General features: G+C 44.3%; 1 protein-coding gene across 2 annotated transcripts in view; it reads left to right on the top strand.

Moving 5' to 3' along the window:
- The window catches only part of PDK3 (pyruvate dehydrogenase kinase 3), a 57600-nt gene that overhangs the window by 23387 nt on the left and 19254 nt on the right, over positions 1–14959 (top strand). For both annotated transcript variants that reach the window (XM_037512597.2, XM_037512598.2), the window contains exons 2-5: positions 1962–2103; positions 6618–6689; positions 8831–9015; positions 10596–10685. In XM_037512597.2, coding sequence (XP_037368494.1) covers positions 1962–2103; positions 6618–6689; positions 8831–9015; positions 10596–10685 — 489 coding nt within the window. The remainder of the gene's footprint in view (positions 1–1961; positions 2104–6617; positions 6690–8830; positions 9016–10595; positions 10686–14959) is intronic.

The raw sequence follows: 14959 nt of genomic DNA, 5'->3' as shown, positions 1-14959 counted from the left end.
GTTAGAAACTCGGATTTACCTCTGAATCTCGCATTTGACTCCTTTCTCACATTTGGAAGAATACGAGAGTTTGGAGAAGACAATTTTTAGATGAGCTCTGCTTCCCCCTTTCTGGCGCTGGCTCTGAGGTTCCCCATTTCAGAACCGCCTCCAGGGACCCTGGAGAATTGGTAAGGACTCCCGGCATGTGAGACAGACATGGACCCGTAAGAATCACAGAGGACATTTGGGCTCGTGTTTATTGAGTGCTACTGTGTGTCAGGCTCCATTCATGTTATCACAGTCTTTATAAAAGCTAAAGTTTCTTTCTGCACCCCTGTGTTCATAGCAGCACTATCCGCAGTAGCCAAGTCGTGGAACCCACGTAAGTGCCAATGACAGATGACTGGATAAAGAAACTGTGGAACAGGGTCCTCTCTGGTGGCTCAACGGGTTGAGCGCTGCCCTGTGAGGCAGTCCACGGCCTCTGCAGCACGGGTTCGGTCCCCAGACGGCCAGGGAGCAACCCACTTGGCAAGGCAGACCTCTCCTGTCTCGCCTGCTGCTCCCCTCAGCAGTGTACTTCGGTCAATCTGCCTGTTCTGTTCCCCACTCTGTCTCTAGTGATCCTCTCACCCCCCTGTATCTCTGGCCTGTACCCCAGCTCTTGTATGCATAAATAAATTTTAAAAATCTTAAAAAAAAGTAATTGTGGAACATACTCAATGGAATACTATTCAAGTATTCCGATGGAAGCTATTGAAGAAGATGAAATCATGACTTTGGGGACAAAATGAATGGATGTTGAGGTGATGATGCTAAGTGAAATAGTCAGACGGTGAAAGACAGCTTCAGATGGTTTCATTTATTTGTGAATTATAAAGAACATATACTAGCAAAGCACAGTGAAAATAGTTCTTAGATTGTGAAACATAAACTGGTTACCAGAGTGGATAGAAGAGGGAGAGAGGAATAGAGGGGAGAAGGGACAGGAAGGGGACAGGTATGGGCACGGTGGGTGAAGCACACCTCATATGTGCACATATGAGGTCTGAAAATATACCCCCAAAGTTACACAGATATGTAAACAACTGACAAGTTAACAATTATGAAAAGCGAGGTTTCCAGATTAAAGCAGCTGAGACTCAGAGAGGTTAAGATTACCAAAGCCTTCCCAGCCCCAATATGGAGGAGTTGGGCCTGGAGTACATTTCCGCCCCAGAGCTCAGGCCCTTTCTGTCTTGCTCCCTCACCACCATCCTTCAACCATTATTGGGTATCCAGAAAGGCTGGGGGTGGGAGGCACAAGGAGTTCGGGGACTCTGTGCCATGGCAGCCAGGGAGGGGGTCTTTCTCTGTGTCCTCCTTACGTAAATGTACCTCTAGCTCAGGGCAACTAACAGAAGACTCCCCACTTTGTAGTCCTTCATGTCTTCCCTCGTGGACATGCCATAGTAGATCCCTCAGTTCTACACCGCCCAAGAGAGGTGTCTGGTTCGTCCCAGTATCGAGGCTCAGTCAGAGCTGGAATCTGTGGCTGCTTCCCAGAGCAGCAGAGCTCTCTGGTCCCTGAAGAAACACATTTGACGAAAATCTTAGGAAACAGCCAACACACAGTAGTTGAATATTTATGGAATGAATGGATCAATTGCCTTCTGGAAACCCCTATGGACAAGAGTGGATTTACACATTCTACTACTTTCATACTTGGCAGTTTGCCTACAGTGTTTATTTGAAAACAAATCCAGATTATATCCCAGGTCACTTTTATGTCGCTGCTGGTAGCACCAGGAATGTATTTGTGTTATGGAAAAAAAACTGCTTTCAAGGTTGCCTCTTGGAATCAGTGTGCTTTTTCCCTCCTAATTAAATTATTTTCTTAAACTTGCTATTTCAGAGGATAAAATTTTACTTGAGACTGCAGGATTATTTCATTTTCTCTGCCTGATTATAAGCTCATAAGCATTTTCTTCTCTTCATAGGGAGAGATAATGCATGTGAAAAAACATCATACATGTTTCTACGGAAGGAGCTGCCTGTGCGACTCGCAAACACAATGAGGGAAGTTAATCTTCTCCCGGATAATTTGCTTAACCGGCCTTCGGTGGGATTGGTGCAAAGCTGGTACGTAAATCAAGTGGCGTCAGTTGGGTCTTCCCATAATACCCTGAACACTTGCGATCGGGCCCATTTTCCCTAAAAGCGCACACTGCCTCCATGGGAGTGAGTCATTCAGAAGAGCACAATTTTCCCCACAATTAAAATTTTATTTCTTTTTTTAAAAAACTGATAATTTAAAATTGTCTTAATGAAAATCCTGCTAAACTGCACTAGACACTTTCTTGACTATTCAAAACTTTTTCCTCTGGTAATAAATGTGATTGCACTTTGCAAAACAAAATTGGAAAGTATAGAAAAATAGAGACGAGTAACTGCAGTGGCTCGAGAATAGGCCTGCAATCCTTTGGATGAGGGATGTTTGCCCTCTTTGAGCAGACTCAACTCTCCTTTTGTTTTCCTTTTAAAGGCATTTCTTGAAGGCTTTCCTTCTTTTTAGAGCAAATTAAGTCAGGCTGGAAAAATATGAGTGCCTGCTGTACTTCATTTACCCTGTGAAAAGTGTGGAAACTCTTAGCAGAGTGTAGCTTCAGGTCCAAGCAGTTACAGCTCTGCTGCTTAAAGCATGTGTTATTTAATTGAGGAAGTTGAACCTGTGACTCAGCTACCCACTAGGTAACGGGGTGAGGTCGGCGAGCTGTAGGCTGTAGGCTGTAGGCTGTCAGAGCAGGTGGTGTATTTTTAGAAAGGTATTTGCATGTATTGGAGAAACACTTGCATGTCTCCTCCTATTATAGAAACAAGGCAGAAGTCACTGTGGAGAAAGCTGGAGATGGGGCGACCACAAACAAAAAGAGCTCTAAAGCCAGCAGACGGCGTGCGGGGAGGGGGAGGATGGGCAGCATCTCAGCTGTGCTTTGGCACTGCCCCTTGACAGCTGGGTGGAGGTGACTGGGGCTGGGACAGGCGAGCATTCTCGGGGAAGGGAGCGATGTGGACAGATAGAAGGAGATGCAACTGTGTAGGGTAAGGAAAAAATGTCAGGCTATTCTGCCCTCCCGCCATCAGGATAGATGACGGATCCCTGCGGTCCTGAATGCATGCCTGATGGCGGGCACCTGGAGTAGGGTGTGGGCAGAGGTAGATGGGATTCACCTGGGCTAAGACTGGGCTTTTAAGGGCGGCGTCACGGGGACGCCAGCAGAAGCCAAGAACAAGCAGAAGCTGAGAGAGAGAGAACCACGAGAGCAGAGAAGCAAGGTCATGAGAAAACGCCAGAGAGCCCAGATAGAGCGAAGATTTGCTGGGGGCTGGGAGGCCTGCCAGCCTCCCGGCCCCCCTGCGCCCCTACCTGCGGGGTACCCGGTAAATCCCAATAAAAGCCTGCAAAAGCCACTGAGGACTCCAGGACTCCTCCTTTACCCAGTCTGCATGGGATCCTAGAAAAACCTGCTCAGTGGTCTTCCTGCCTCTACAAACTGTCAGTAAGTTTGTTTTAGAGAGCAGTGAAGGCCCAGCTACTGAAAGAGAATGGATAGTCAAGTCATTTCTCTCTATAATATTCATTATAGTAACTTTTCGGGGCCGAGAATGAATTGTCTGAGAAGCTCCGCAGTGCGCAGTCTTAGTGACCCAGTGTGCGGGCCCTGCCCCAGACAAGTGACAGCTTCTCGCCGTGCGAGGTGCAGGGGCCCTGGAGCCCAGGAGAGATCAGAGAGATGGCAACCGCGGCTTTGATCTCATAGGCACTTGTTTTCTCCTCAAAATTCATAGCTTGTTTCAAAAGGAGCAGCAAGCAAGTACTTGTTCGCTTGCGACCCCTTTATTGCTTCAAGACCATCCTTAGAGATTTTCCTGCAGAAAGTCTATAAGCACTTGTGGGGGCCACTGTCATGGGATGGCTTTCAAGTTGCCTGGTCCCGGTGGTGGTGACAGTCAGACATTTACTATTGCTGAAGGCACATTTACTTCAGGGGGTTCACAGTGGCTTGCTGGCAAAGTACAGACTCAGACAGAGCCTTCCCCAGACTCACCCATCGTCATGTGGCAGCGTTTTGTTCTCTCCTTCTCATTCTTTCATTCTCTGCGTACACATAAAGCACATAGGAATATGTCACACACATGTGCACACATTTGTGGTATACCACACACACACAGTGCACACATAGACAGGCATACCTCAGAAATAGTGCAAGTTAGGCCACTGCAATAAAGCAAATGTCGCAACAAAGCGAGTCACACAAATTGGCTTCTCAGCACGTATAAAAGTTCTGTATACACTGCACTTTAGCCTGTTAAACATGCAGTCACATTAGGTCTCAAAAAAATGTACCTACCTTAACTAAACGTGACCCAGAGACATGAAGACTTGCTCAACACAGGGTCGCCACAGCCTTCAATTTGTAAACAGCAGTGCCTGCAAAGTGCAGTCAAGTGAGGTGTGCCTGCATAACATACATGTTATCTTTTCCTGACCCATTGGGTTAATAGTAGAGATCATGTCCCTTCACCCCTAGATACTTTGACATGTCTCTCCGTAGAACCACTCTTAGGAAACCACAGCATGATTGTCAAATTTGGAAAATTTAACGGTGACACAGTAGCATTTTTGAGTGTGTAGAATTGGTTCTCATTTCATTAATTGTCCTAATAGCGCTTTTCTTCTTTTTTTAAGCACACCCTTTTACCCCCGCCCATTTAGGAATCGAGTTCAGGAACATGCGTTGTGCTTAGTTATTCCCTTTTCCTTTTAAAAGTGAGTTTTATGTATAACAGGCCATGAACCCCACCTCTGTCAGGGTGTTATCTTTGCTCCCTTGACTTGCAGACTGGGAGGCGCAGTATAATCTTTGACTTCTCTCCATTTGTGACTTTGCTTTTTATTTATTTATTTTTTTAATAGAGGCATGTTTTATTTATTTATTTGTTTGTTTGTTTTTGTTTATACATGCACTGGGTACAGTCAGAAGCACGGGAGGGTGAGAGAATTCACCAGAGCCAGAGCGGGGAGCAGAGCAGGCAGACTGAAGAAGTACACTGCTGAGGGGAGCAGCGGGCGGCAGGAGAGGTCTGCGCGCCATGTGGGACCCTCCTCCGGTGGCCGGGGAGCAGCCGGGGATCGAACCGGCACCGCAGAGGCCGCGGGCAGCTTCGCAACCCAGCGCTCAACCGCTGCGCCACCGGGGAGGCCCTGACTTTGCTTTTTAAAGGGGCTATCCCCTTCCAGAAGGATGGGATGCCTGCTGGCATGTGGCAGGGCAGAGGGCATTGCCCTGGATGACTGGCTGTAGCCTCTCAGGATGGTTTGATCTGATGACTCTTAACAAGTTCTAATCCATAGCTCTCTATGCCCAGAGGCCTTAAAAACATGCTCAGAGATGAACGCACTAAAGTATCATATATTGTCACAAAGTTCAAGTGAGGCTGATTAATAAGATGTCATTCCTGTTTATGTATTTGTGTGCTTAGTCATTTTCAGTTGCTGGAGTGCTCTCATCGTCTAGGCAAAGCTGGTGAGCAGGATTAATGGTAATTGGTTGTTAGAAATAATTAGCATAAGGGATAATTCTTCTAGGATGTGTTAAGACCCAAAGCGGAGATCACACCCCTCGAAGAAATTGAGATCTCTGAATCCCCACCAGACCCAGCAGGTCCTATCTGGATGTAGCTGCTGCACTCGTGTGCCTCCTTGAGTCCCACTTTTCTCTATTCTCCAGATCTTTATGTTGGACCCACTGTTTCTTGTACTGGCCCCGATGGAGTTTTGTAGCTGTTGGCCTTCCAGAGCTCCCGAGGGCCCTCCCTGCTCCTCCGTTACATGTTAATGAAATTAGCTTAACTCTGTAAAGGAACCTTCTTAATTTCTAGTTTATAAGTTCTTAGCTTGCACTTCAGTGTCACGCATGTGCTTCTTATAGTTTATATCCACTTTTCTGGGTCACCGAACTACAGATGTGGTGTAGCGGTTAGGATATGTTTGTAAGTAACAGAAAAGCGAACTTAAAATTCGCTTAAAATTCATTGCCTTAAAATTCATTGCGTCGTGTGACTCTGAGATCCAGCACAGGGTGAGCATTTGGCCTGAGTTTGACTCTGATACTCATGAAGTTATCCAGGCCCTGCTTTCCACAGTGTCAACTTCATTTTCTGACTGGATTTCCTCCTGGTGGCAGGAGAGCTTCACCAGTGCAGGCCTCATATCCGTGTAGCACACTCTGCAAAAACAGAGCAAGTTGATTGATCTCTCAAATACCTCCAGCAAGTCTGGACTGAGGCAACCTGCCCACTGCTGAGCCAATCCCTGTCTGCGTTCAGGGGAAGGAGACTTGGGGCAGGCTTAGGCCTAGACCGTTGGGCTAATTAGTGATCAGTGACAAGACAAATAAGGTTACCCAGAGAAAAACCAAGCCACCCAGGAACTCTGCCTGCCATCACTTCCCCTGAAGTACTCAGGCTGCATGTGGAGGGGGAAGGGGGGGTAGGAGGGACACCTGAGTAAAAATTTGGGCTACTCTTAGGAAGAGGGAAAGGTGGAATGGATGCTGGGAAGGTAATTAACATAGTGACTCTTCATGTTTTAGGTATATGCAGAGTTTTCTTGAACTTTTAGAATATGAGAATAAGAGTCCTGAAGATCCACAGGTCTTGGACAAGTAAGTATGGTGTCAAACTTAAACCTGAAAGTAAAAATGTCTAGGTGAATAATGCTTTGGTAAACGGAGCCTATTATTACTACGCACTAAGAAATACGGTTTGGACAAAAGCATTGGGTTACTTAATGGGTAGCAACTGAGCATTACAATTTTTAAAAATTTGACATAGCACTGAAGGGATAGTGACACTTCAGATGACACTTCACGGTCAGGGACTACAGCCCTTCACTCCAGGAGAACAGGCGCTCGCTGTCAACATTGCGGTAAATGTTCCACCTAGTGGCAGTTTTAAGAATGCAGTAGCCTGTGCCTATGGGTGACTTTATCTAAATCCTTAATGGAAATTTTTTTCAATGATACTGCTTTGGAGCTCAGAAAAGCTTTAAAGGTTTTATTTTGGAGAAGCGCAAGGGAATGGGTGCTTTTTCTCTAATAACCTGAATACTACTGCTGCTCTTAAATGCACAAAAACCCCTAAATCTCATGCTGATGAAAAATATTTCTGGTTTTCATATTCATTTAACCAGAAATCACTAACCCTAGCTCTGAGCGTGGCTTCTCCCATCCCCAAGAGAAATTAAACACCCTCTGCACATTCTCCTGTTTCACTGACACGATTGGATACATACAGCAGGTCCGTTGTGCCGAGGAATCGCTACGTAGCAACCTAGTCCACAGGACAAAGAGGTGTTCCGTAGAAAGAACTAGAGAAGCACCGTGTTCTTCAATGTGGTCATAGCTCCAGGCGTTTCACCTGGCCCTCCCGATTCACAGATAAAGGAACCAAGGTGACAAGAGTGCAGCGATTTGCCCAAGATGGTGACATTAGTGAGCAGAGCTGGATCTGTCCATCATGTTTCCCTTTCCATGGTGCCTTTTTCTTTACCATATCATTCTTTACCATACCACCAGAACTGGTTTGAGCCATGAGGAGCTAGTTAAGTTTCATTGTAAATTAAAATATAAAGGGAAAAAATTCTAGCCTGTTTTGTATGCAGCTTGGTGTTTTGTGGAATGGATCTGGCTGACACTTAATTCTTTGCAGTTTGATAAGTGGAGAATAGTATTGCATTGTCTTAATTTGCTTTTTTATTATCTGCGAAGGTGAAATTATTGGCATTTTAGTTTCCTTTATGGTAAATTTTCCCTACCAGATCCTTTGCCTGGTTTTCTGGTAGGGTGCTCATGTTTTCCTTTATTAAAAATAGAACTCTTGCCCATGTATTTTTCTATTTTCTCTTTTTTTTGGACTTTATGATATTTGTCCCCATAGAATTGCTGCAATTCTCCATAGTCATATAATTCGCTTCTTCCTGGGGTCTGCCTTTGGTGTTAAGCTCAGAAAAACCTTCCCTACCCCAAGGTTATGTACTTGTTCACCTGATTTTCTTTTTTCCCCCTGTGGTTTTGTTCTTTTAACCCATTTCTTTGGCTTAAGTCTTGAAAGCAGGAAGTGACTTAAATTGTTAGCCAGCTGCCCTAGCTAATGTGTTTCTCTAATAACTTGCAGTTTCACTTTATCAATATGCTAAATTTTTATACACATGCATTCACTCACCCATGGGCATGGTTCCAAGCTTTTTGTTTGGTTCCATTGACTGTTCTAAGTCGCCGTTCTTAATATATTTTTCCCTCCATGTGTTTATAATAATATACCAGAATACCGAAACAGATTTGTTTTCATTGCATTTGTCTTATCTACATTCTATCACTATATCTTATTTCTGTGAGAAGTTTATTTTAAAGTTGTATTCTAAAAAAATTTGATAGTATTTATTCATGGAAGTTACTGCTTTGAGTTTGCATGATAAATCCTTGGAGATGTTTTTGGACTGTTCTCATGTTATCAGAAGAAATAGTAATATATTCTGCAGTTTATTCCACCAACATTTATAGAACCTGATTGTGTAATCACTTATCCAAAAAGTCAATGGATTTTTAAAAGGTCTTTCAGCATTTTTCCCTTTCTAGAACCTTTTACTTTTTGTATCTCTGTAAAAAGAGTTTCTGTACAAAGTTTCAAGCAAAAACAAAGTTTCAAGTAAAAACTCTATTACTTCCTCACAGACTGTGGTGATAATGATGTATGCCGTCAGCCCATGAGATAGAGACCGATAACTTTTTGTTTCCCTCCCGTACAGCTTTCTCCAAGTTCTGATTAATGTCAGAAATAGACACAATGATGTGGTTCCTACCATGGCTCAAGGAGTGATTGAATACAAGGAGAAATTCGGGTTTGATCCATTCATCAGCAGTAACATCCAGTATTTCCTGGATCGGTTTTATACCAACCGCATCTCTTTCCGCATGCTTATTAACCAGCACAGTAAGTTCGGGTTTGTTGGTACCGTTTTGAGGAGGCAACCACGGTGACCGCTCCCAATGTTTAACTGTTACTTCATGTTTAATTTTACTGACCTGCATTTTTGCCTGTAGAAATTTCTTTTCTGGTTCACTTTTTTTTTTTTTTAAATGCTATGAGACTATTCTGTATTTTATTTATTTATTTATTCATTCATTTATACAAGCACTGGGTACAGTCAGAAGCGCGGGAGGGTGAGAGAATTCACCAGAGCCAGAGCAGGGGGCAGAGCAGGCAGAAGGACCGAAGTACACTGCTGAGGGGAGCAGCGGGCGGCAGGAGAGATCTGCGCATCATGTGGGACCCTCCTCCGGAGGCCGGGGAGCAGCCGGGGATCGAACCGGCGCTGCAGAGGCTGCGGGCGGCTTCGCAACCCAGTGCTCAACCGCTGCGCCACCGGGGAGGCCCTCTGGTTCACTTTTTCCTAGATGAATCTTGGCTGTTAAAAAGTTATTTATTCAATTAAACTCGTACACCTCTTTTTCTTCACTTAATCATTTGGAACTTTGCATATTGGTCTAATGCATTTATTTTTCCTTTTTCTTAATTAAAATCTGCCCTGTTTTAATCATTCTCCTCTTACGGAGCCTAAGTTATTCCCAATTTTTGGTTGATTTACAAATAGATATACCAATATAAAAATTTGGATTCAGATTACTATTTTCTTTGGGATTCCTTTTGGCTTTCATTCGAAAGTAAATGTTGGCAAAACTTGTGTATGTGTAAGTATTTGAATGTACTTTTACAAATACTTGAACGGTATTATTTGTGTATACAACATCAAAAAATGATCTCCATCACAGAGGCATTTGCAGTGTTTGCAGCGAAGACCCTTGGCAAACCTGGCCTTGTGGTTCAGAGTGCATTTTTGACATATTAAGTAAATGTCGGAAACACTGCCTGGAGTAGTGGTATCGTGAAGGTAGGTCAGCTTGGCTAAGGACAAATGGAAGTATTTCCATCCCGGTCACATTGGATTCGGGAGCAAGGGTTGGACTGCTGGCATAGGTCACTGCTTTCAGATCCACTAACTGCAATTGGCAGGTCTTAAAGCATGTCCTTCCCCCGCCACTGTCCGATAGAATTGATCGCCCATCGATTGTGTGGCTTCTGTTGCTTTAAGTCACTGTGGATGCAAAAATGATTCTTAGGAATAAAAGAATCTTGGGGCCTACCTGCTGGCGCAAGGGATTGAGCACAGCACTATGAGGCTGTCCGCAGCCTCTGCAGCACGAGTTCGATCCCTGGGCAGGGAGCGACCCACATGGCGCAGCAGACCTCTCCTGTCTCGCTTGCTGCTCCCCTCAGCAGTGTATTTCAGTCAATCCACCTGTTCTGTTCCCCACTCTGTCTCTGGTGAAGCCTCTCACCTCCCCCACCTCTGGCCTGTACCCCAGTTCTTGTATGCATAAATAAATAAATCTTTAAAAAAAGAAATAAAAGAATCCTAGAAGAATCCTTTCAAAACTTAAAAACCCCTCTATTTCTCTGCTTGGCCATCTCAGCTTGCATTGCTTTAATCTCCTCTCTTCTTGTTTGTTTAGCACTTCTCTTTGGCGGTGACACTAATCCTGCGCATCCTAAACACATAGGGAGTATTGATCCCACCTGCAGTGTGGCCGATGTTGTAAAAGGTAAGGACACCACACCCCACACCACTGTCATGGTCTCAGTTGTAGCCCCAACTAGAGTGTGGTTTCATCGGGGCAACTTGACTATCAGGTGATGTCGCCAAGTTGTTTGCTGATTCATCAGGCCCCTCTGGCCCAAGCCACTTGATCCAAATAGGACACGAAAGTTTAGGGAAAAAAGCATATTAAGACTACTCCAAATCGGAATCCCTACTTCATTGATTAGTATTTTACCTTTCTCTCTGAAACTATCAACGTTTGTTAGCTTAAGATTCTAAGTTTTGATTGCCAGTTACCTGAAAGTTTCAGAGAAGGCAAATCCTTGTTACAAAATTAAGCTGAATTCATAAGTTGATAAAATTTCACCATCTTTCTGATGTGTACACCAAGTTTTAGAATCTGCAAGGCCTGTAGGCTTCTCAGGCTTCTTAAACACCTGGCCGGATTCCAGTAGCCTTAGAGTAGAACGGAGCACTAGAGCTCTAAGTCCCTGGAACCCAGCACTTTGCTTTTGAATAGCATTTTCTCTTGATTCACTTAAGACAGATGCTTTCTCTAGGAAGCCTTCCCAATTGTCAGTGATGCACCCGATTCTTGGACCTCCAGTTTTCTTCTGTGCTGCCTCACATCCCCAAACTGCCCCTTCCCCAGATCGTGTCTCCTACTGTGGCCCTGCTCCCCCTCGCTTAAACACATGCCTGACACATTTTGCGGACCACAGCTCTCCCCAGTCTTCATCAGGGATCTTTGTTGCTCTTTACTTTCTCTGAACTGTGTAGCTGCATGGGTAGGCAGTGGGAGAGGGCCTTGGCTCCTTGGTAGAGCTCTCAAGCCCACCTCAAGCAGAGGGACCTTTGCTGTTGGAGTCTAGAGGACTGCACTTACACTCTATGTTCAAGTGGTTTTTCCAGCCCAGTGTGCATCATCTTTATTCTTCAATGGAGCATTGGCCTTAAGTCGGTTACTTTTCTTATGGCAAGAGGAGCTAGGTACCCAAGCAGGAAACCTGAAGGCTTCTTTTCTCTGTAGACTAGCGGGCATGTTAACAGGCAGATTCTGGTTCATTCCCTATGAGCCCTACTCTTAATTCTCTGAGTGTCAGAATACGCAAGCAGAAGTTTTTTCTAAAATAAGACCAGGAGTCTTATTTTAACCCCTGGTGGTACAGGGGTTAAAGGCACAGCGCTATCAAGCTATTGGCAGCCACTGCAGCATGAGTTCGATGCTAGGCCAGGGAGCTGACCCACATGGTGCAGCAGACCTCTCCTGTCTTGGCCTCTGCTCCCCTCAGCAGTGTATTTCAGTGGATCCACCTGTTCTGCTCCCCAGTTTGTCTCTGGTGAAGCCTCTCACCCCTGCCCCTGCACTTCTGGCCTATACCCCCATTCTTCTATGCATAAGTAAATAAAAATAAATCTTTTTAAAAAGTTAAGTAACATGGTCTATTTGAAGACAAAATATTATATGCAAAGAAACCTGAAGGCTCCACCAAGAAACTATTAGAAGTAATCAATTAATTCAATAAAGATACAAGATACAAAGTCAATTAAAATTTAAATACCTAGGGTCTCCCTGGTGGTGCAGGGGTTAAAATCTCAGCACTATGAAGCTATCACCAGCCACTGCGGCATGAGTTTGATGCCTAGCCAGGGAGCTGACCCACATGGCACAGCAGACCTCTCCTATCTCACCTGCTGCTCCCCTCAGCAGTGGATTTAAGTAGATCTGCCTGTTCTGCTCCCCACTCTTTGAGCAAAATGGCACTCAAGTCTACACCCCAAATGCCGCAGGAGCAACATCAGAACATCTCAAAGGGCCGAAGCCTCCCTGCTCTTCTTCCCAATACCCCTAAGAGCTGTCACGGAAAGGAAGAACTGCCTGTCAGTTTCCTGCAAGTCTTAGTGAAATCTTACCACACCCTTCCTCTTTTTAAGAGTAGTTGGTATTTTCCACCACTTTTTGACTGCTCTGTGTATCCTCTGAGATTTCTCAGTTAATCTTCAGTTAATCTGATTTCTCAGTTAACTTGGGGTCTCTATCACTAATAAGTTCCCCTTTTGTTTTAAGAAGCTGGATGTGAAGGGGGTAGGGGATTTCGGGTTTTAATCTGGGCTCTACTGATTTCTTCAGCTCTGGCAATCCTACATGGTTTAAGTATAATCAGATGTGTCCAGCCCAAATGACTCCTGCGTGTGTGTGCACACACGTGTGTGCATGTGTGTTTGCATGCCTATGCATATACCTGCACGTTCGTTGTTTATAGTCTTAGGAGGCTTAATGAACTAACAGTGATTCCATACTTAGATCTCTTAAGACAGACCATAGAAAACATTTTCCGGTGTAGAGGAGAGAGACAATATTTTTGACTAGACAATTGTATAAATTTGTAAAAGTGGGGTGCATCCTGCATAACATTGACTGGGCAGAACACTGAAGCATGCCTCCTTGCTGCTGATTTAGAACATTAATATCTACCTTTACACATCTTCAAATTACAGAGTCGTGGTAGAGAATGCTAGAATTAGTGTTGTAGAGCAGTTCCTAATATCCTCTGGGAGGTCTTTCCATTGTGACCCTTTTTCCTCCTCTCTTTGTAGAACCCAGGAAATAAAATGGAAAATCCTGTGGTAAGATCATTTTAAAGGTGCACACTTAAATACTTGGGAGAAGGGTCGGCGCCCACAGCTGTTGGCACGTCTGTGTCGCTCCTGTGTGCTGTTACTGCGCAGGGTGTGAGTGTCCCTGAGAACGTGTCATTATTCTGGTTCAGAAATAATGTCTTGGGCTCCCACTTCGGGCTTTTCAGGTTGCAAGTAATGGAGACCCACACATGCTAGCTCAAGCAACAGCTTTTTTTCAAGAACCTAGTAAGTTCCCTGGTGATCCCAGGCAGGAAGCCCTTTACAGTTGGAGCCATAGAAATTAGAACTGGGAAACAGAAAGCAAGGTTGCTTTCTGCACATCCTTGCCTGTGGTTTTGCGAGTCATGGCCCCTGCACTTTGCTCTCAGTCTGTAGACTGGTGGGCTTGTTTAGGGCAGCGTGTTTAGGGCGAAAACGGGCACTTCAGGCCTTCCAGGATCATAACTCTCTCTGTGTCCTTTTGGCATCGGCCCTGCCTCAGTGTCTCAATTGTATCCCCCAAAGATGACTTTAATTGGGTCAGCCCATCTTTCTGCCCATGACCACAAGCTTTAGGGTTGTGGTCAAACTGAAGATCAGTTGCCCTCGCAGTGGATTTTCTTCCCCCCTCCTCTCTAGTTGACTGTGGTGTGGAAGGTCACAAGGGTCCAGTACTTAAAAAAAAACAAACCTAGTATTGCCCACTTGGGTTGGGTTTTGGATAGCAGGATGATTGTAGACATATTAGAATGCTTTGCAACTTAAAAGGGTTTCTGAAAAGCATTTATCTGTGACTTGCACTGTTATGGTCCTTTACATTTGCTTGATTATAGCTGTGGTTTCTTCAACTTGAACCCTCCAGGCTCAAAGTTAAGGACCATGGTGCCTTCATTTTTGTTTTTTTGATATTCACTCCAATTCATCATAGTCCAGCAGGGGTTTCTAGGGCTTTTACACTTAGGACATTACAACGGCCTTTAGGGTTCCCTATCAGGTGCCAGGGGCAGAGACCAGCATCTGTTCTTTCTAGTATCTCACAGCAGGCTAATGCCATGAGCAACTAGCACAGTTACTGGGGTGGGGTTCTTGTCCTTTTTGGTAGTGAACTGAAGAGCAATGTTTGGACATCTTTAAAGGTGTTAAATACTTTCATGATGACACATTGGCTTTGGATATAGATAACCAAGTGTCACTTCAGATTTCAGTATTTGTTGGTTTAAGGAAAGAGGCTTTGGAAGCTCCCGGCCGGCTCTGTGCTGTCATGTCACTAGGTGGAGATGTAGTATTGTTTGGTGGTGTAGCCAAAGCAAAAAGAGTATGTCTCAATGTCTCTTTGTAAAAGTACTTTAAAATATTTGATGAGGTTTATTACCCCCTGGGAAGAAAACTGTAAATTTAATACAATTCTAAATTTTAATTTTGGGGGGAAGGGTTTAAATTTCAGTCCTTTTAAAAAATTTTTGTTTGATTTTAAAAACATTTTTTTTATTTATTTTTAATTGAGGTAATCTTGGGATACCCTTATCAGGTGTTACCACCATGGTGCCTACTTTTAATGTTTGTGTTCACACTGATCTCTTTCGATTTCCTTCGCTTGCCCTCATTATTTCATCTTGTCACAGTTATTCTAAGTCTCTATCTGTGGTTCTTTAAAGT

This window comes from Talpa occidentalis, unplaced genomic scaffold (genome assembly GCF_014898055.3).
Source record: "Talpa occidentalis isolate TD23 unplaced genomic scaffold, MPIMG_talOcc4v2.1 talOcc4.15, whole genome shotgun sequence".
Taxonomy (NCBI): domain Eukaryota; kingdom Metazoa; phylum Chordata; class Mammalia; order Eulipotyphla; family Talpidae; genus Talpa; species Talpa occidentalis.
This window is presented reverse-complemented; position numbering and strand designations above follow the sequence as displayed.